General features: G+C 34.4%; 1 protein-coding gene and 1 pseudogene across 1 annotated transcript; both read right to left on the reverse strand.

Moving 5' to 3' along the window:
• Positions 1–2308: 2308 nt before the first annotated feature.
• On the reverse strand, positions 2309–7526 carry LOC114711878 (uncharacterized; annotated as a pseudogene).
• Positions 7527–9275: 1749 nt separating this feature from the next.
• Positions 9276–14799, reverse strand: LOC114711842 (proteasome subunit alpha type-6-like). Its single transcript, XM_028896269.1, has 9 exons — positions 14535–14799; positions 14214–14308; positions 14045–14126; positions 13683–13779; positions 12511–12569; positions 11904–11986; positions 11094–11189; positions 10000–10059; positions 9276–9668 (listed from the first exon to the last, which is right to left on the reverse strand). The coding sequence occupies exons 1-9, from the start codon at positions 14608–14610 to the stop codon at positions 9576–9578; spliced, it is 741 nt and encodes a 246-aa protein (XP_028752102.1). The 5' UTR covers positions 14611–14799; the 3' UTR covers positions 9276–9575.
• Positions 14800–23743: the final 8944 nt, after the last annotated feature.

Consider the following 23743-nt stretch of genomic DNA (forward strand, 5'->3'; position numbering starts at 1 on the left):
TTTCAAACCAACATTATCATCCTTCCTCATTGATTCTACACTCTCCTGCGTGTTTTTTCAAAGAACCACAAAAAAAAAAAAAGGTTCGTTTTTCCTTTTTATTTCCATGTTTTTGCAACACGTGACTGTATGAGTGTCTAGTAACTTTATTCCTGTTTCTTAGCGCACACAAAAATATTTAGATGAAGGTGTAAATAGATATTCTGAGACTTTCTTTTTAATGCTGGGCTTTGTTTTTCCATGCCTCCATGTACATTCTCGGCCTGGTAAATCATTTGTGCCCTCTTTGGTTGGCACAAGAAAATATCTTATACTCCCTTCGTTCTTATATATAAGCTTCATTTTAAAAAAATCAGTCGATTCTAAAATATAAGTTTTATTTCTGAGTTTGTCTAAATATTTATTACTTTTTCTCCTATTTTGCCCTTAGTTAATTATATTTAATACTCTCTAAATATTATTTACATATATTCTTTTTCATCATTTGCTCATTTATTGATTCTCATTTACTCTCTTACAGTGCGTTTGGTATGATTTGGAGTGGAGTGGAGGGGAGGGAGGGAGAAAGATTTTGATCATTTTCTTTTGTTTGGCAACATAAAAATTTTAAGAGAGGAGGGAAAACATAAACCTTTCCTCCAAAATTAGGAGGATTTGGGAGGAAATGGTAATATTTTTGTTTTATATTGACTAATATGCCCATATTATTTTTTAATATTTCCATCTTACCGTTCTGTCCTTACCACAAAGAAATCATAAACACTGTGTTTGTTTTCAGCCGCAACCTCCATCTCTGTTCTTTGGAACTCAGCTCATCCGACAGCTTCTCCATCCTTCTTGGGTTCGGCTCTCTTCAGTAATTTCGTTCGCCCACAGCAGAGTGGGACGAGAGATTTTCCATCAATCGTGTCTCTGCCTACTGAAACCATACCATTTCTAATATACGCATATTATAAAGTTGGGGACCAAGTTGCTCTAGAATTTGAAAGAACATGGATGCCGCTATTTAAGAATCTACTTCAAGATCAGGTTAAAAAATATTTATAATTACTCATAGCTTTCAGTATAATTTTAGATATAAAAACAATTATAATTATTAATTATGTATTATGATTTTATTTATTTAATTTTGCTAATTATAAAGAGTTGATCTCATATATTAAATGTCATTTATAATTATATTTTATTAATTACTCTATGAAGTTTGTAAAAATCACTTTAAATAATATAAGGACAAAGTCATCTATACAAAAATATTTTACCTCCCTTCCCTTCCTAAACCAAATAAGGTAACATTAAAATTCCTTCCATCCCCTCCTCCCGAATTAATCCAAACAAGGTAATATTAAAATCTCCCCTCCCTTTCATCGCCTTTTTCTCCATTAAAATCCCTCCCATTCCATCCCATCCCTTCTATTGAGCCAAACACACCCTTAATAAATAAGAGAAAATCAAAATAAAAAAGATACATTTTTAACCTATTTATTATTTTTAACCTATTTTAATTGCTAATTCGCTAAACGTCATTCGGATATTTGAAACTTATATAATTCAAACATACATAATTCTTTTTTAGTTAGATTATCTAGTATTCAGGACTAGATTACACAATTAAATTCAAGCATTGTCAATCAATTGTTGGTATTTTTTATCAACAACATCGAGACATTTCACTTTATCTGAACAAAATCAAATCCTCTCTAGTCTACTTAACCCAACAACTTATATTATTACTAGCCGGACCTCCAGTCCTTAATATAAAATACACTATAGAATATAAATTACATTATAAAATAAATTTTACATATAAAATCGTGGATAGTATGAGTTATTATTGACATTGGTCTAATAGACAGACTTAAAAAGTTCTGCATCCCAGCTAAGAGAAGTATTAGGCTTATAAACAATAGAGGTATTGTATGTTTCTCTTGTCCTTAGTATCAGGACACACAACAACTTTATAAGGACTCATACAACTTTATATAAATTATTATTGTGAAATGTTAATGGTTTTTTTATTTATTTTGCAGGAGTATCTCGAATGAAGGATTAAACTGTCGTTGACTCATAATCGGACACACAATCCCCCCTGAATTCCGTCATCCGCCAAGAAAATTTCAACTTTAGGATGTGGATGATCATTCGCTAGTAAACCAGAGCCACTATTATGGACTTTGATTAACTAGATGTTATATTTATCACAGAAGCTTACGACGCAAAAGATCAGTCAGTCTCCTTTCAAGGCAGCTGAACCTGAATATATATATAGTCTTAAAATGACATGCAAAAAGCAGATGCCACCTTTTAGTTGTTCACAAGGATCTATCTTAGATCTCTTGACATTAAAGCTCTGATCCTGTAAAAAAGGTAAAATTCACAACCCCATTCTCACTGCCTGCATGCACGAAGTAAATGCAAGCAAACAGATCAGTTTCATGCTAAAGAGACATTCATTCAGATTAGAATGAATCAATTTAACCTCTTCTCCGCTCAGTTTACTACGTTACCACCCACTATGTACAACTTGAGACTCGGAGAATCATTTACAATTACTCTTCCCCGACAGGCCTGACATCAGTTTCAAAAGCAGCCGGTGTCCAATTACTTAACCTCTCGACTGATCATTGATAATTTCAGAGGCTCTCATCATGGTGGTTCGGAACAGAACCAGCACACAAAACTGCTCTTCCTTAATCCGCTGTGGCAAGCAAAAACACACCCAATGCCATCCATACGAGGATGGAGCAAACAAACAAGTCTAACCATAGTGTTCTTGCCTATTAAACTAACTCTCGAGTAGTTTGATCCTCTTTATTAGATTCTTCCTCCTGAAGTTCTTCTATTAGCCTTTCAATCTGCCTTCTATAAACCGGCATGAAGTGATCACTAATCATGGTCTGTGAAAGTCTCAGTTTACTGTACAAAGATCTCGAAGTTAGGAAAATCCCAATCTTAGTCTCATCTGGCTGGCTATCATCTGAACTCATAGAGGATGAAGTTGAACTACCATCATTTTCCCTCCTTGCATCATCAGGGTGGAGGGTAACAATATGCATAATCTTTCCCGCAGGGAAGAACCTGTGAACTTCTTTCATTTCCAGAGCAGAGCTCTGGGTTTGGCCATCAGTTGTTTCTGCCATGGCTGCTTCTTCTTCCCTCATCTCCTTTATCACATCAGCCTCCTCGCTTTCATTTCTGTCATACAGCTCATGCTCTAGGTGTTGCCACAGCTCCACTTCGGTCATTTTATCCTCATGTGTTTCCAGCTCCATAATGCCATCACTGTCATTCAGATCAACATTTCCCTCAGCATCTGGACTCATTCTATCAGCACAAGAGCATTCAATTTCAGATGACCACCCTCCTACACTTGAAGATACAGGAAGGTCCATGTTCTGAACAGCAATCACATTCATGCCTTTCTTGGGAGACAGAAGTGGATCAGAACCCTCCGCATTGCCAGATGATGGAGATCTAGGAGAGCTTCCTGATTCTTTGGAATTCAAATGGGCAACTGAGGATCTACGACGGGGTCCCATGCATGACCAAGAGGACAAGTCAAGAGGCGGACGAGTCCAGGCCGCATGAGCCATGCTCCTCGCTCTCCTCATCACAACCTGAAATTGTTCAAAATTCAGATCAAACAGATTTTTTATTTAAAAAAAAATGACACATTTCACAATTTTAGACCGGAAAATCAACCTCCAACGTTAGAACAGAATTAGAGGGATAAAAACTTAATTCTCGCAAGTTACGTTTACGACAAAGTGGATAGTGTAGGTAGGACTTCCCATTCGAGGAGTGATCTCAGAGACAAACGGGCAAAAAGATCTTAACTGTTTTAACAAAGGCAGTTTATGGTATCCAGATTATGAGAACGTAAAGTACAGTTGCATGATAATTGGTGGTATAAAGTGAAGAGGAACCAATTTGTGCATGAAGAGTACCTGGGTACCATTTGACACGGGCGTAAAATGGCCCCAGCCCCAGCGACCTTTGCCTTAGCAGTAGCAATGGAGGGAGGCGGCGAGAACCCATGCGAAGCAGAGCGATAGACAGTACTGGATTGTTTTTGCTCAATTTGATTTCTCAAGTCATTTATCCATGCAGAAGCTGTTACCTGCCAATCAAGATAATAACTTCAATACACAATGAAGCAGACTAGCTAAAACCGTAAGATACAAAACACAAACATCATGATTCAGAAGCAACTTATTAGAATACTTTACATGAAAAAGAAAGCCAAAAATATTAGTCCACACACTGTAGAGTTCCTGGTCACACGTCTCTAGTAAAAAGACCAAAAACCAAATTAAGGATAACATTCACCACCTCGCCCGTAAGTCATCCCCAGAAGCAGCCGAGAATGTTGGCACCAAATCAGCTCCATTTATAACCGAGTGATAAAACTATTCCCTGAGTCAGCCAACTCCATGTCATACAAGCAGCCTGCACAAGTAACAAGCAGCCGGTTTCAAGCTGTAACAATGAAGCAGACTAGCTAAAACCGTAAGATACAAAACACAAACATCATGATTCAGAAGCAACTTATTAGAATACTTTAAATGAAAAGAAAGCCAAAAATATTAGTCCACACAACTGTAGAGTCCTGGTCACACGTCTCTAGTAAAAAGACCAAAAACCAATTAAGGATAACATTCACCACCTCAGCCCGTAAGTCATCCACAGAAGCAGCTGAGAATGTTGGCACCAAAATCAGCTCCATTTATAAACCGAAGTGATAAAACTATTCCCTGAGTCAGCCAACTCCCATGTCATACAAGCAGCTGCACAAGTAACAAGCAGCTGGTTTCAAGCTGTACCTTTTATTACATCCCTGAAAGTTGGGATTTACGATCAACCTGAATCATGCTAAGCTGACAAACCTGGAGCAAATGTAACACATGTAGTCTCAAAAAGTTCCTTTCGCTCTCTTATATATATGTGAGAAGTGCAGCAGTGCCTCCACCCAATGAGTGCCCACAATCTACACATAAAGAACATTGAAAAAGAAATCTTAAATTTAGACTGATAAAAGCCAGGTCAAGTGTAATTAAACTTTATACTCGGGATTTTGACGGGCCTAGTAGGCCTATCAAGTTTGTTTAAAGAAAAGGAAGGCCCAGAATTTTTCCCTCTATGAAGTTAAGCCAAGAGGAAGAGCATAATGGGAATACACGGGCCCAATGGCCAAGGACCAAGTTCTGAGCAATTGGAAGGTGTGCGGGTCTTGTAAGTCATAAGTCGCAACAGCATTTTAGCATTGTGTGCTGTGGGAGGAAGTTAAAGAATTAGTATGGCTTTGGTGATAAAAGTCCCTGAGCCCCTGAAAGTCAGGAGTGTCGCGTGTATGAACTTTCGTTTCCATTTTTCAGTTCTGTAATAACTTCAGTGTATAGTCCAGGCATGGTGGTTGGTGATTTTGTCTCTATCTTACTCTTCTCCTATAAAATGCCTGCACCGGCCATTTGCTGGCTGACTAAAATGTGAACATCAAGTTCTTATCAGATTTCAAATTGAAAAACAAGATTTAGCTGTCAAACTAAAATTCTATAATATTCTCATCAACATTGGCCATGCAAAACTAAGTGCACAACGCTGATCAATAGAAACCAATTTTTGAAAAAGGAATCGATGTAATATTCTATCAAATGTGTTCATGTCTGAAAGTTTGATCGGTCAAAAGAATCCTCAGTTTAATGGAATGATGTCAACACGTGACAAGGCAGAAAATACATCTGCAAAATCAGCAAATGCATTGAATTGTTAGAGGGAAAGCATAGTATTAAAGAAAAAAAATATTTACCTTTACTTTATAGCCAGGGTACCGGTCAAGTGCTTCAATAAGACAAGGAATTGCTAGCTTTGCAATCCAACGAGCAGCTGCAACCATCCCACAGTGGGCATAACCTAAAACCACATCACTAACACCCCCCTCATGCACTACCGTATGATGAAAGGGTACGACAGCTCCTGTAGCAGCAGTTAAAGTATCCTTGATACTGTGTGTCCCACGAATCAACAAAAGAAAACATCTTGTCTCATGATCAACTATTATCGTAAAAGCTGGCTTCAAAATCTGCATAACAAATTAACAAAAATTGTATACAAATCATATTGACTTTGAACACTACATAGCTAATCACGTGACAATAAGTACATTTTCATTCAACCATTGCCTAATTTTGGCCATTGGGCAACTAGCTTACTATGCAGTTATCCCCCGCCCTTTCTCCCCAAAACAAGATAAAAAAAGAAAACCCCTCATAAACCAACTATCTCCCTTGGGATCCCATTTCCCCTCTCCCTCTATAAACATAGCCCCAGTCAATTAAATTTTCACCCTCCTTAAAAGGAAGTATGAATAATAACTTTGATAATGCAATGAATATTTCGGTACATAGCAGCGGCATCAAGTTATTAGCAGTTTCCACCAAAAACTTGGACAAAACTTACTCCTGCTTTTGGTTCTTGAAGGAGAACATTCTCTTCACTGTAGCCAGTTTCTTCCAGAAACAAAGGAAATGGCTTCTTTGAAAAATGCCAACAGAGTGTCAGCAGCAATATTACAGATCAGCTTATTCATCTATACGTAAGTTGACACGAAGAACTTACAAATGGAAGAGTCAAAGCTGATATTTTCAGGACCATCATCCCAGAGGATGATATGGAATCAATCTTAACTTCAATGATCATTAAATCACTCAAATCAAGACGAATAATAACATGAAAAATACAAGCAATATGAAAGCGTTTGTATCTCAATAAGGGATTCTCTTTCTACAACGGAAAAAAAAAAAAACAATTTTAATCTAATTTGAATTTATTTGGCCATGGGGGTGTTTGAATACAGGAAAGCAATAAAGCTGAAATCTCACAATTAAAAACCAAAATAAACTAAACCTGATTGATGCAGAAGGAAGAGAAAAAACAAGCCCTATTGAAATAGCAAGTCTTAGACTGGCCCGCCAAACGTTCAGTTATAGTTTTTCCTGAAGATATATGCACCCAGCCAATCTTTAGTATTTTCACATCCTAATAGAATGGCCCATCAAACATTCAGCTCTATTTTTTCCGGGAGATATATGCACCTACCCAGTCTTCAGTAGGGGGAAAACTCTTCACTATTTAGTAGATGAAAACAAGGGGGGAAAAACATTCCTCATTTTTCTCATGAATTCAAGTTGATGACACGGGGACACCAACAAATAAGCATTATTCCTCACCTGCCTCTTCAGAAGAAAACTTATACCAAATGCCAAATCCCCAATCGGCCACTTGCCAAGAGTCTCGGAATAGGTAAATCTAAGAGTCTCTGACAATGTCGATATGGTCTCTAACCATGTAGCAGGGGCTTGTATTAATCTGTGTGAAACACGGTCTATTCCCACAGGTACCATAGTGGATGAATAACTAACATTTTCTTCTTCATCTCCGTTCTCTGTATCTGACTGTAATTTCCGGTTTAGCGTATAGTATAAAAGGGCAGCTGCACCGGCTGCAGTAGCCATGGTTGCAGTAGCCATGACTTTATGATTCCTGCAAGGAAGATGACAAATTAGTGAATTAATAACCAAGTGATTACAGAAAACACAAATGAGGGTGCCACTACATTCCAACTCCAACTCCACTTTTAACTTCCCTAAAAATTTAAGGAACTAGAATGGCTCATCATAAGCAGGGGCTTGAATCATGACAAAATAGAACACCCAAAAAAAAAGTAGAAACTTCGTATCTGACATTTGAATTTAACATTTTCAGTTATCAGCTGTGTTGAAAGCACGGAAGAAAAAACTACGAAGGAAGTGATATGTAACGTACCGGTTAATCAACAAAGCTGAGATGAAAAAAATAAACATAATCAACAGAAAGACAAGAATAAAGAGAATAATGAAATAAAAAGGCTAAAGATACAAACTTTTGAAAACTATCACCCAACAAAATTTGCGTGAACCAGAAGAACGTGAAGCAATTCTGAAACCCAAAACCCTAAACATTCAAAATCACAAAACGGGGAGAAGAAAGACAGAGAGAATTGGGCAAACCTGAAGAAACTGATTTTGGCGGAAACAGGAATAGAGAGGCTGGTCACGAAGTCATCAGAGATTATAGTAAAGCACCTAATATGAATGAGACCTTCTCAAAGTTTCGTTCTGTACTTTTTTTTATTTTTTTGGGTTTTTCAGTTTTTGTGATGAGAAAAGGGGACCCTTTGCGCGGTTTCGTTGATTCTGGATTAAGCAAAAACAGAGGAACAGTTCATTTTGCAATGTTTTCTATTTTGTAAATGGGTAGGGACACGTGTCGCGTAGGGGATAGGGGATGGAGCAGTTGAAGGCTGAAACCGACCTAAAATCTCGTGGAGTACTAAAAACCATACGTTGACGCGAAGAGAAAATGGCACTTTCGGATTTACAGGGGTAACAACCTCAAATTTTGAAAATGAAAATTTAGGAGTAAAGGCCTTTATAAATTATAAGAAAAATATTATCGATCTCTTTTTATCAAAATGCCCTTACTTGAGTTCAATGTTGAATAGTGGGAAACTCCATTTTCAAAGCACTTGTAAGTCCCGTTTTCAAAGTTGTTATAAATTTCTGACAAATTCGTTATGAAGCTTAGAAATGCTAATTTTTAAAAATAATTAAAACGTTAGCTATTCTTATTAGGCCAAAATGTTGTTTCTATCCTTGAAACACGTTGAATATTTAATATTAGTTTGGTGAGTATTCTCTTTTGAAAATCCAAAACTATGAAAAGTTTCAAATGAATTTAAGAAACAAAGTGCTGCTTTCCAAGGAGCAGAATGGTGGCGAGACTAAAAATGTTGCATACATATACATACGTACGTATGTATACAATTCATTTGATCCTTGAATTCTCTTATTGGCTTATTGCTGCTTTGTTATTTTCCATCGAACTACCTGTAGCTCAATCCAGACCCATATTTAGAGGCATCAGTATCAGAAAGACTCTGGTTGGAGGAAGCAGAAGTCTAGACCCGGGCAACAAGATAAATAGATCCATTTCTTACAAACCAACCCCTTGATTTGTTGAAACAACACCTTTTTCAATTAATTAGAGTATTAAATTAGATGACAGATGACTTGGTCCTTTTTTTTTTTTTAAATAAGGGACTGGGTCTTTTTTCCCTTTGAATTCGTGGGTTGTGACTTTTGATGCACACGAGTGAATTTCTCACGAAAATGTCAAACATACTTATCAATTCTTTCTGAATTCCAGCTGCTCATAAGATTTGTTCTTTTCTTTCCATGTTCTCAAATATCACGTTGTGTTTATCTCTTGTTAAAATAGACAAACATAATGTTGACGAACACATGCTGAAATTTCTGACCGAAATACCTGTAGAATTAGTATAGAATATTAAATATATTTGAAGGATCAAAGTAGAACACAGAAAAATCCATGGCATCTTCACTTCGTCCTCTTCGTAGTAACAGATGAAACTTGTAGTGACATCAAGCTGCTTGGGCAACATGGAACCTTGATAGCTAAAATTTAAGCAAATACAAGATAACAGATGAAAATTGTTCCACATCAAGATTGCTTGGAAATCAATCACGCTCACTAATAGCAGTCAGATGTTCATCGATCTCCTCGGTGGATAAAACCCTAAATTTTGGATTTTCCTTTTGCACTACTCCCACCTGCAAAATGCATATTCAACACGTTACTGCCACACCATACGGTCAATCAAATATCAAAGGCAACTCTCACCAGAAAAGCAACCCAAAAAAAAAAAAAAACCTATGGAAATGACACGTATACACAATAACTACAGGCAAGAGATATTCACTTCGTCTAATCTGTATCTTGGCATTGTTAAAACCATAACCATTCACCTAATCCCCACTTTCTCTTTATTCAGTCATCCACCAGATAAAACATTAGAAGCAATAACGCACGAGAGGAACATAAATGTACATACGAAAAGCCACCTGCTATAATGCAAGTGACGAAGAAAAGAATATTAAGTACCTCAATCTCAGTGGCCTTAAAATCCTCCTGAAGAACAGATTGCAGTGCAGATATAGCAGTCTGTTAACGCAACAAAAGCATCATAAAAAACGGATCCCAGCAGAAACAGCAACATAATTCTCTTATAGCCCCAAAAAAAAAAAAAAAGAATTTATTCTCATTACTTTTTAGACATGGTAATGACAAATCTCATTAAGATCATGGCATCTTAAATTATTATAAAGCATGCTTCAAAATCTTGAGAAGAAATTCCTGTTTGTACATTGACTCATCAAATAACAGCTAAAATCCCATATCCACATTGTTGAGGATTGAATTTAATGTTCATAAAACGAAATGGTTATGAGTCTTTATCAAATAAATATGATGAGAACCTAAACCTTGTAACTTCACCATCTCAGTCATACGGTTAGACTGTTGCTAGACCTTTCATATCATCATTCAGACAGATGGAAACAAAACTTCACTCGGTACAGGCTTCATAAGGAAAACATTTAAAACTCATAATTCATCTAAAAATCCACCTATATATTTTCCACTCTTTCAACAGAATCAAGCATATTCAAGTTTGGGAGCACCTCCCAAGCTTCATAAAGCTAGAGGCTATTACAGGGAAGCAAATCTGTGATCAAATAAGAAAAAAAAATTGGAAAAAAAAAAAAGTAGAGAAAAAGGCAAATTGAAACATGGAATTACCAAATTCACACAATGTCAAGTCCCAAGCCTCAATGGACCGCAGAGAGTATATGCAACAACTAATACATCTCAAGAAAATAGACACAAGTTCCCAGTCAAAGCATGGAAGAGATCAACCCAACAGAAGGTAGTTCATTGATAGATCACACTACCTCCAGTTCTAAATATAAGATCTAATTTATAGTGCAATTTAGATCTTCTATTTAGAACCGGAGGTAGTATTAATTAAAGTGTAAAGCAAGCAGTAATTCCAGAGGAGATCAAAGAACTTAAAGTCTATTATGCATAACGGGACCACAAAAACAGGAATTAGAAGGAATCTAATGGTCCATTTGTCAAACAATTCCACATGCCCATTTCAAAACTCAAACCCAAATCATCATAAAATGCAATAATACCTGCACTGTCTCTTCATAGGTAAATGAAGGATCATTCTTCATCTTTTTCTCCAGGAAATTAATTGCCTCTTGCTCCTTTAATCCAGCACTCGTGGCCTAAATACATCATATATCCATCCCAAAAGAAAAATTAAGCTCCCTCCAAGCACATACATGCAAAGAATAAAATCCAAGCCAAAGCATCTATCAATGCGTAATGTAATTTATTTTTAAGTTTGAGATTGTGAGCATAATCATACTAGTGATAATTCTAACAAACCTGTCACTAATGTCTATTGTCTCCACAGTCTAACCCAGGTTTAGAAATTCTCTTTCCTTTATAATAAATAAATAAATTGTTTTCTCTTTCATTAACCATTCCCTTATCATCACTATAATTTAATTCCAGTACATCAACTGCACAGATACAAAATGAACAAACAACTTTGCCAAAGTATAAGCAGAAAATGTAAATCAACTGATGCTACTTTTGCCTCATCTAGCTATATCCATCCTATATATAATAAGGTTTGGTCCTATTCATGGGGATTCTCTAATGACCATTCCGAAAAGAGAAAATTCAAAACAATTGGGATATTTTTGGAAATTGGATGCAGTTACTAATTCATGATTTGGCATGTCCAGAATGAAAACTTCATTCTCGATTCTATGAGAATTTTTATGAAAGCCTTTCATTATAAACTGAGTGCAGGACAATATTATCAATAAGAAATTCCATCATTAGCTCTACAGTACTGAATATATCCTTAGCATATCTTTGTATCTTCTTGTACCACAGTCCACAATATATCCAAATGATCTTGAATGTACCTTGTGACCGAAGTAATGACCAGCTGGATCACATTTATAAAGTCGGGGTCCATATTCTTCATCAATACCCACGACCATAGCAACTTCAAAACGCAACAGAATGGAAATGAAAAAGAAGAAAGCAACATTAATAATGAGAAATTGAAGTAAAATGCAGAGCAAATCACTCTATTCCCTCCAAGAGATGGCTTAATTACACAACTCTCCCCTCTATTATGAAAATACACATAGAACTTCCCTGATACCAAATAAAAACTAAAACATCTTCGACCATAAGATTGTAAGATTATTATTTTTACTATTAAAATAAATAATTAGAAAATGTATTTCTTTGCTTACAATAATTATTTATTTTTTGTCTAAAAAGTTCCAAACTTTGATATTTGGTCAACATGGGTTCAATTGCATCTTATTTTTTGGTTTTACAGGAATCCTATATATTTTTTCATAAGAGAAGAGGGGTGCTCAAGCCATTTTTAAGGGAAGGGCAGAGTATTGGAACTTCAGAAAAGTTAACAATAATAGGCTGATCAAGCTTGTTTGATGATAAAATATTTCACAAAAGAGATTTTTTCCCTCTTTCCAATGAAAAGGATGAAAAACACACCTACTCCAAGCGGTCTCATGTAAGCATGCTGAGTGTAGATCTGTGACTTGTCAGCAATCCTATGAAACAATAGTTTTCCAACAATGGTCAGGTGCACAACATGTACTGGCCATGTGTGAAAATCTAACTCCAATGTTACAATTCAAATAAATTATCCGTGAAAATTATCATAATCAATGTCAAGATCCCGAGTATGAAAAAAGCAATAACTGATTTATTGCATTTTGCAACCACCCATATTCTCCTATGAGAAATCAACCGGGCAGCCAACATAAGGACTAAATTATGTTTTCGGTAAATACTCCAATCACATTAAGGAAATAAGGATAATGTATGACGTCATTGCCAAACTGAGAGCAGCAAAACAATTTGATGTTCCATTATGAAGAAGAGAATCCCGATCATCACACTGCCAATATATGGCACAGTGGATCCACCCCCAGTGTATAAAGAAAAAGGTGACGCCTAACAACTTATAGCTATCCAACAGTAAAACTGCAGTAAAAAATGCTCTCTTTATCTCAAAAAAACGCTGCAATAAAAAAAATCATCCTTTTACTGAAGGTTCTTGAGCAAATAAGAGCAGCCCCGGAAAGCACAAATATTATATTACAAGTGTCCGTGGCATTTTGTGATTTTCATACATCTTATAAACAAATACATCAACTAACATAAACAATCACAACCGCTCCAACCAAAAAATAAATAAATAGATAAAACGCAGCAATTCCTAGTGACAAGGGTGAAAATCAGAACTTGACTATCATTCAATCAGAAGCTCCACAGTTTCAACTTTTTATTGGCACATGGCAACTATTTTGGGGTTTGTCAATCTACCAAGTATGAAGGGAAGCAACAAGAGTTTATGCAAAATCCCAGCACAAAAGATGCCAGTGATTGCAGCAGAAGTTGTGCAGACAACATTTTGCATGTTGTGGAAACCAAAGTACAGAATGGAATCAAACCCCTGATTTAGACACTACATCTTTGAAGGAAACTGGAAATATTCTTACGTACTTCTCTATTGTATAATATGTGAATAACACAAATAAGGGTGCGGGAAACATTTGTTAGCACAACAATAAAATGGCCATATGAATTGCAGAAATTAAACGAATTAATAACTGCAAAGCAGTAGTTACTGATATCTCCTTTATAAGCAAACAATTTACCATTTGGACAACACATCAACAGGCATCTCATATCCATATGTAAAGCGAAACTCAGCAGCTTCATTCCTTGCTTGTTGAACCAACGTCCTAGCATCAGCTGGGAAGTAGCATTATGAAGCAAATGTGAGCTCTGAATGCCAAAATTTCTTTTCTTTCAAGGTATATAATAAAAAAAGACTGAAAATGTTATTTCACACATTAAAGTTCTATTATACAACAAAGAATCATGTCAACATCTCTGAAGCAATTATAAGACGAGTCTGCTCCAAAAGCGACGTTTCCAGTGACATTTTCCAGAACACCCACAACAAACATATTCTGTTGAGAGTGAATTTCAAACACCCCAATTAAATCAGCCTGACCTGTTATCCCAGTTGCCAATAAACCGAGGTACTCTGTGATGGGAAATAGATGTGTAACACTCGTCTGGTCCAAGAGCTTGTCCTGCAGCAAATTATTAATTTCAAGCAACTTTAAGCTCACAGCTTGCATAAATACCGAAAGCAAGCACAAATGACAGGATGCACTCACCGGAACCTTTTTCTGGGTAACAACACATACGGAATCCTTCCCTCGGACGCCAATTGAGGTGATCCCCACAGATTTAACAGCCTTAAAAGCATACTCTATTTTGGCATTTAGAAAACCCACAGTCAATAATTAAGAACCCTTCAGACTAAAATGGATTAAAAAAAAAAAATCAATAACAGAAGTTTAAAGAGAAAAAAATTGAGCTGATATGAAGAGATTCTAACTCGTAAAAGCTTTTGCTTAGCATTGAAAATCTGAAATATGAAGCCCCAGAGCAGAATAAAACTGTAACATGAGTCGGAGACAGGAGAAGTTGCATACCCACTTGAAAGAGACGACCTTCGGGTGAGAAGATAGTAATATGACGATCGTATCCCCCTCCACTTCCTCGACTCATGGTTTAGGGACTTAGGGCAGTGACTTGGCCTAGGTGTTTCTGAACGAATACCACGACTTGAAGTCGAAGTTGGAAAAGAGCGCAGAAATATTTACGCTAAGTTCCGACCTGGATCGCTATTGATAGTAAGCCTAGGCGTCTGGCAGTGGCATGAGCTCCTTCAACAAGAAAAACGGCACCGTTTTGCAGAACTGATAGGCGGCGAGTGGCTCCGGAGAGGAGCCGAAAACAAGCTTGTGGGCTTGTGGTTTTGGAGAGAGGAAAAAAAAGAAAACAGAGAGAGAGAGGGCGAGGGATATGGTGATAAAGTAATAATAGAGCTATTAGTTTTTCTTCTCCAATTAATCACCTATCATTATGTATTTTTTTCTGAACAATGGGATAACTAATACTCTTCTAGTCCTTAATATAGGACCTAATTATTAAGTTGGTCTTGGTTCTAATATAAGACCTATTTATCATATTTATTAATTTTCTCTAAATTACCTATATGGATACTCCCTCAACCACAATCAAATAGAAGATGAAGGGGGTATTAAGTAAGATGATCATGATATTTTAAGAAAAACAAATCCCAGTTCTTATAATTAAGTAACCTATCTAATTTTTTTAATTTAATCAAATTAGTTAAATGAGTCTTATATTAAGGATCTGAGGAATTGTAGGATTTGATCAATATACTCCTCTGATCCTAAATATAAAACCCTTATATAAATATAAGGGTTTTATATTTAGTACTAGAAAAGTAATTTATTTTGAATAGTATGTTTGTTTATATTGACTTTTTGAAGAAAAATTAATATGCAAGTCAGTTTCACCTAATTTTTAATCAGGTTAATGTCTTTTTTTTAAAAAAATATTTATAATGTTTTCACTTTTTTATTCATGCCGTTGGGCCTCAGTCACGTCTGATATAATCATCTGGATTCTCAAGAAAAACAGCCTTTTGAGTTAAAGGCTTCAGTCCATACATTGCCCCAGTTCACTTAGGTTCAGAAACGGCTTCCCTTCAGTCCATACATTGCCCCAGTTCACTTAGGCTCAGGAGGGGCTTCCTTTCAGTCCATACATTGCCCCAATTCACTTAGGCTCAGGAGGGGCTTCCTCCTGGCTTCGATGTTTACGTGAACCAATATTTTAAAAGCCGGACTGGACGTCGAATCGGAAAAACTAGCAGGTCACGGTTCAAACGGTCAAATCGGTTAGACCGTTCGGTTGAACCGGTGATGTAATAATTAAATAAAATATAATATTATAAGAAATATTATATATATAAGATAAAAAATATATGTGTAAGAAATAAAATATCAAATTATTAAAACAATTTTTAAAAATTAAATAGTCTAAATATATATATTTAACTTTATATTAATGATTTTATATTTTGGGAAAAAATCATTTTATATTAAAACATCTAAATAAATTTTATATAACAATAAAATTAAAAATAAAAACATGAATAATAAATGAAAAACAAACAAATGTATAAATAATATTATAAACGCGTATGGTGCAATACTGTTTTCAACCTTCAAAATGGGATAATTTATCAATTTTTTAATACAAAAAAATAAATATAAATTATTAAAAATTAAGAAAGGTAAAAATTAGATAGGGCACAGCTACAATAACTTGTCGATTAATATAAAACATATAGGTTGTCAGGCATAATGGGGTGTGGGAAAACGAGAAAAGGCAGAGACCATAATTTTTTAAAAAAAAAAAAATATCAATGCCAACTTGCATTGGAGCAGTCTGGCTCATTTACTGAGAAAACACGTTATCTCACTTCTTCCTTCTCATCTCAGAAAGCTCCAACCTCCGGCTGAAAGCGTCCAATTCGTTTGAGGTCAAGGCCGCGATTGCAAACAGCAAAGAACTATAGATGAAGGCCTGAAGTATTTTATTTCTTTTTCTCATGTATGATTTTCGTTATAAATTAGATCTGTCTGTGGATAAATATGTATTTGCTTTGATATTCCTTTCTTTCTCCCTCTTCTTCTCCTTCTTCTTCACACTCCGTTTGTTCCTTTTGGCTCATGCTCAACCCGGATGGTTTTTCATTACCCGCTCCGGTTCCCGGTCCAAATCCCAGCTCTAACTAGTTGAATCCGGTCTGACCATGAGAACGAGCTAATGGTGTGAGACGGCCCACTCTCTCCTCTGGGCGACGGTTTGACCGATCGGACCATCCGGTCTGGTCCGGGCCTGAAAACATTGATGTGAGCGCACTGTGACAAAATCAATGCATTGTAGCTAACAAGCTGGTGTGTATCAAGAAAACAAGAGTTGGTTTAGGATCAGTTTGGATTAGCAGTAAAAAAAAATAACTTATTTTTAATCTGAGTTTTTGAAAGATAAGATTAGGTAATGTGATTTGTGTTTGAATTGAATTTTATAAAAGTTAGTTTGTAAAGTAGAAAAATTGTTTGGATTATGAGGGCGTACTCATCTCATCTTATTTATAAGACACTTTTAATATATTTCACACATATTAAGAAAAATCTTAAACTATCTTAATTTTTTTAAAAAATGTAACAATTTTTAACTTTATCTCTATTTAATATATATACTTCAAAAATAATCATTTACACTATAATAAATGAAAGATAAAATAGCACATTTATATTAAAAATTTAAAGAGGTGACTTGTAAATAAGGTTAAGAAAAACCTTCTCTTTTTGACTTATAAATAAAATTAGAGGATTATTTGAAATCAAAAGTGTATTTGTAACCTATTTATTACTCTCAATTAATTTTAACTAATTTTTTATTATTCATAAATTAATTATGTCAGGTTTATAAGAAGAATTAGAAGGAGTACAGTTTCCTTAAAGGTGGAACCCAACTTGTTTTTAACTTCTCTCCGCCTTTTAACGCTCCTCACTTTTCTCTCTTCATAGTTGAAAAGTATAAGTAACAAATTTTTACTTTTGACTTATCCTGGCTTTTAATCGAAAACCACAATCTCCTTAAAGCTAATACGAACAACCAGATTTCATCAATGGCACAGCTTGTCGTTTATATCGCACAATTACCTCCTAAAATACCCTGACGAACAGGTCTTTAATTGGCAAAGAATTGGCTCATAACTCAAAAGGTCATGAGTTGAAATCCTACTATCTATATGAGAACCTTGTCAGTGGGTGTTTTGTATGCACTTTCTAGACTTGAAGGCCTATCTTAACCTCTTGGGCTTTCAGAATCCAACTCATCTAAATTTTTTCAATTAAAAAAAAAACAATCAATGAAGCTGGCAACATGAAACGCAAGCCAAAAACATACCGGTGATGAATAATATAATTCATTATTAAAATGATTGGAATATGAAATAATATTTAATTATAATTTTAAAATATTTTGAATATTTAATACTATCAAATAATATTTGGTTTTATTTTTTATTATTTATTATCATTTGTATTTAATTTTATAATTTATAATTTTAGAATATTCTCTCCTTAATTACTAAAGTTAAAATGAGGTTATAAATAGCTTTCAACACATGTCGTATTAAAGACGCCTTATAAGTTAAATAAATTGAGCTTTTAAGTTCTCTCTCTGAGGCTTTCTTATTTGTCTCATTTCCCCTCCTTTTTGCATTCTCACTCTTCTCTCTAATCTCTATTTCTCTTCTCCATTATGTCTTCTCTTCTTTTTCCGTCTCACATCACAAACTAATTGAGGATGTTTTTAGTTAAGATAAACGATTAAACATCCATTCCGGTGGCAAAACAAAAGCAGAGTGAAAAACCATTGCCTGTTTAGCAACAAACAAGGCCTTAATCATGTGGTATATATTGCAGAAGTTACTCGGCATAAAAAATTTAAAACGGAGATATACTATAACTGATTCATTAAAATTCACGTGGCTCCCCATTTCTTGAGCTCAAAAGTTGCAACTAAGCATCTTGGTATATATAAACCTCATTCTTTCTAGGACGTGCCCATCCATCTCCATCGACGACCCTTTTTATTTTAGTTTATTCCTTAACCATCTTCCTGACCAACTCCCTCACATCATTCCTCATTCCTATTTTTCACTTTTAATCATTCTCTTACTTTATTTCTTACTCTTCCTTTTGCTAATTTTAAGGATAAATACACACACACAGGGCCAGCGTCTAACACATACACAAGAGAGGTATTTAATCCACACACACACACACACAAAACTCTCCGATTTGCAGTGGGGATGTTGAGATTTAGATTCAGCAAGTGAGGGTAATAGTTCATTTGTATTATATGTTCATAATTAAATAGATATTGCGAATGATATATGAGGAGCTAAAACATATTATGATTTTAGTAATTTCATTAAATTGCTAATTCATTATTAAAATGAACTCTTAATATCTCTTGCCAACTTTTTGATCTTTCGCATCTTAATGAACACAAATCCCAATTTGTGTGAGTAGTCCAAAAGAGATGTGTCTGCTATTGGGAAGTTTAAGGGATTAATGTTGCACAATCGCTCTTACGTGTAGCTTTTATTATTTACACGATTTCCTTCGAGGCACAATATACAAGAGCGAATATAGTGCTTTTTTTTCCCATGATTAGCTGATTAAATCAAATCTAAGTATTGTTAGGTTTACTTGGAGATAAACGTTTTCTATATTTACACAAACTCAAATTCAAATTTCATATTTAAGAGGCCAAAATCTCTTATACTATGAGTAATATTTGTTGGTTAAATTGTACTTGTTTCGCCATTTGACCCAATTATGAATGGTTAAGTTTTGACATTTTATAAAATATTTTTTAAACTATAGATATGAATTATTTACATTAAGTTTTGACAAATGAAATTTATGTATTTATTTTCATTTTTTACATTTTAATAATAATTTTGTAAAATGTTAAATCCTAGTCATTCATTCAAAATTTGATTTTAAGGGTTGAGAGCATAAATAACATGTAGGAAGAAAGTGGAGCAGGGGGAAGAGAAGTCAAATCCCCCTTTTCAACATAAGAAATCTATCTCTTTCCAATCATTGTTATGTTTTTTATTTAATCAAAAGTAATTACTTTTGATGTTTAAAACATAAAGTTTTTACTTCTGTATTTTTTAAGATTCGAATTTATATTTTTTTATTTATGAAAGTGAAGCTACTTACCACTTTAACTAACAATTTTAAATTATTGTTATTATTATTGGACTCAATACTTAAGCTAATGAATGTTGGTTTAATTTATTTGTGAGCGCGATATTTAAATTTTTTTTCACTTATTGATAAACTTCAAGGCGGATGTATTTTCAAAGAAAATGATATATGCTTCATAGTTGAAAAAAACCTTAAAAGGCCTTCTTTGGGGGACATATTGTATCATTTACTATTCATTAATTTGATGTTTATTTAATCCCTTCTACGGAAAAGAACTAGGCAGATGCAAATAAGGAGCTAACATGCAAAATTGGGAGTATGATTTCATATTTCCAGCAGCTTGTCGGGCCATTTAATTGGTTGGAAGAACTGAAAAGCAAGAAATATAAACGTAACACCGACTGAAAACAGGACTACTTTTTTTAATACAAAATAACTTGTGCATTTTATATTACGTGCTTAAGTCATTATTCTCATCCCAACCTTGTTTCTTTTCCCTTTCTATGTGCATAATTCCATGATTGTAGAGTCTTGCCACGATTAGATCATTCTAACAATTAGAATGCATACGTACGTATATGGAACTATAATAAATTTGTCCCATGCATTAGAGAGAAAGACATATTTATTTCAAAATTCTTTAGTAATGAAGCTCACTAACTTTTGAGCCGTACAAAATAAAATACGTAGTCAAATACAATTTAAATACTACCTCCAGTCCTTAATACGAAACCTCATTTGATTTTTATTTTGGTTCTAAATATAAGATCCCCAATCTATTTTGTCTCTAATATTTATGTATTTTTCTTCCAAGATAGTCCTTTTAACAATAGTAGTTCTAGCCAATACATTTGATTAGTAAGGATATCTTAGGAAAGACAACACCTATTTATGACAAATAACTAATTTAATTTTTTTTTTAATCTTTTCAAATTAGTCAACTAGCTCTTATAATTAGGACCGGAGGTAGTATATCATATCAGCTAAATACATTATATCATCTTCCTATACATTTTATATATCTTATAAGATATAGATTGTAAAGGCATCTACCAAATTTTACCAAGCGAAGTCATCGGAATGGGAGCATTGAGTGTGCGCGTGTGTAAACTAACAGTGAATATAAAATATCAAAACAAGTGGTAACAGGTCATAATCTTTCCTGCGTCTTATCATTGGCAAACACCGAGGTGCATATATTTTCAAAGAAAGTTTTAGGAGGCTTCTTTATGGGACATATTGTATCATTTATTATTATTCGTTTGATGTTTATCTAATATTCCATATATTATATTATTCAGAGAAAAATGTAACACCAGCGGAAAATTCAGGCCAAAAAGAAAACATCAGCTGAAAATTACAGGACTATACATATAGTTTACATTAAAAAAAATCTCTTTTCTTTTTATCATTTTTTTAGTTGCAGCCTTGCGGGTAGCTTAGCCTAGAGTCATCATTTTCATCCCCACCTTGTTTCTTTTATGTTACAATATTCATGAGCCAGTTATGCATGGTTGTAGTCTAGCCATGTACGATTCCTTAATCACACTGCAGGTAACCCTAAAAGCTCCTTTAACGTTTCTTCCTTTCCTCAATCACATTGGAAATTCCTCTCAAAGAAGAAACGATCAAGTATTCGTAGGAGTCAAAGAATTATGTCAGAAAACAATGAAATACACAATATAATATAATACTAGCAAAATGTCTCAAATCATATATATTATACCATTTACGGGATAACATGATTAAATATCTCAAAAATATTTAGGAGTGAGCATTTAGTATCTTGAATTTTTTTTTTTTTTGCTCTTATATCTCTTGAAAGTTTATTTTTACAGTAAAAATACGTTACTGTTATCCGCTGTTAAGTTTGTCAGTTGAATTATGTGGTTTAATCAGTGTCTTTAATGATCAAACTTAATAACTATTAACGGTTTAGGAAAAAAATGCTACGAAATAAAGCTTTTAAGGTATATAAGAGCAAAAAAAAAAAATTAGGTGCTTGACATTCTTTCATGAATAGTTTCAAGATATTATTTAAACAACTTATCTCTTCTATTTACCACCCAAATTCATCACATAAGCTTTCTACGGATTTTATATATATGGTATGTAAAAGTATCGATTATATATATTCTTTTAGATTATGGTGTGAATCACTATACTACATTACTACTCGTATGTTGTATCATCTCTCTAGCTTTGGTATTCCAACGCCTATCAACCTTTGTTTAATTTGTTGAAGATCTCATATTTTACGTGTTGAAAGAACAGTAATTGCAGGGAATTTTTTTTTAAAGGAAACGATTTGGATAACCGATGATATGTATTGAGGCTAACTAGCTAGGCGCCTTGCATATTAGGCCACCCTTTCAAGTTCGGACCCAAATTATGAGCTCTATCTATCTAAACATAAACCTACAATATAATATCAATAATATAAGTATCAAATATATATATATAGCACAAGTTGTATCGTTTATAAATTATAATCTCGAACGAAGGGGGCTATAAATGATATGGACCATTAATGAAGAGAAAAGGCAGAATGGACGTCACTTAGTACGCATGGCGACTGGATGTTTGAGTAGTACTATAATCCACACAGATGAATGCTATATTGATGATGTTCTTGTTCTTGAATGATCTGGAACAGTACCATGTTACAACCTAGCAATCCTGGGGCTATATGGAGCCCATGAACACAAAAGCAATAGTTTTCTTTTTTTAAAGTGCAGTGGCAAAAGTTGGAGCAGGTAAAATCCACGACAATGTGTCCGGCGAGTGAACGACATCACCACGCGGCTCTTCGCTCTCAACGTTGTCGCACATTCTCGTTCTTATGTATGACGAAACCAGACACGAACTGCCCTATCCCATCATGTGCTTTTAATTCTCCATGCTCAGTTTTCACTTTCGTATTACACTTTTCCTCTTCCTTTTGTTTACACTTAGCTGGATCACACATGATGATTTGCGTGCCTCGGATTTCTGTTTCCTTCTAAGATTCTGGTCAGCCAAACTTTCACATATTCTCTTTGTTTTGTTCTCTCTAACTACATATTCTGCGGCAATTAAAATCTATTGCTACAGCTAAAAGCTAGAGCTCCCTCTCTCTTTCTCTATCAATCTAAAGTATTACCTCCAGTCCTAAATATAAGAATTAGTTTGATTTTTATTTTGGTCTTAAATATAAGAACTCAATCTATTTTGTTCTCATATTTATCTATTTTCTTCAAATATAGTCCTTGTAATAATGATAATTCTAACTAATACACTTGATTATCAAGGACATTTTAGGAAAGACAATACCTGTTTATTACAAATAATTAACTTAACTAGATTCCTTAAACTACTCAAATTAGTCAACTAGCTCTTATATTAAGAAGCAGAAGAGATAGTACTTTTTAGTGTCTGTAGCTTCCAAGTTACCAGGCACAATCTCTGTTCATCTCCCCGTTAGCTTTTGACTTGCCTTCCTCCTGCAGATTCATCCTTCAACACAAGAACATATAATAATGGAGTAAAAAATATATAACTCTTACGGTGATAGTGATAGAGTAGTGCTCTACGTGTAAAGTATCTTCTATCTTTCATGGATAGTCAATTTGCAATTCATTTGTGTGCGCGCGTGACTATGTAATAAAAGATAAGATTTGTAAAATTTCCTGCCTCAAATTTCATGTAAAAACAATTCTACCTGCAAAATTTAGCATGTTTATAAAGGTTATATACATAGTAGTTACGGCATATATACATTGCATGGACCATTTCTAGTCATAAATATATATGTATTGATATGAATTCAGATGGTAATTCTGTCACTTTACATGATATTGGTCAAGCTGAGGTAAGCTGAAGGAAAGATATTCAAATTTAAGAGGTTTCTATGTGTATTTAGAGCTCAAATTAACATAGGCTAAAGTATACAGTTAGTTCTTTAACTTTGTATAAAGTTTAAATTTAGTCCTTTAATTTTAAAAAGTATACTTTTAGTTCTTTAATCCTAAATTTTTTTTAAAAAA

Source organism: Neltuma alba, unplaced genomic scaffold, assembly GCF_004799145.2.
Source record: "Neltuma alba isolate B1F8T4 unplaced genomic scaffold, ASM479914v2 tig00011322_pilon, whole genome shotgun sequence".
Lineage (NCBI taxonomy): Eukaryota > Viridiplantae > Streptophyta > Magnoliopsida > Fabales > Fabaceae > Neltuma > Neltuma alba.

What these genes read in the sequence shown, in the direction of transcription:
- LOC114711842 (XM_028896269.1), bottom strand. Translation starts at nt 14,610, where the DNA reads ATGAGTCGAGGAAGTGGAGGGGGATACGATCGTCATATTACTATCTTC. An exon ending in TTACCCAGAAAAAGGTTCCG is followed by an intron (nt 14,127 to 14,213) that starts GTGAGTGCATCC and finishes AATTTGCTGCAG; the next exon opens with GACAAGCTCTTGGACCAGAC. An exon ending in ATTGGCAACTGGGATAACAG is followed by an intron (nt 13,780 to 14,044) that starts GTCAGGCTGATT and finishes GCTACTTCCCAG; the next exon opens with CTGATGCTAGGACGTTGGTT.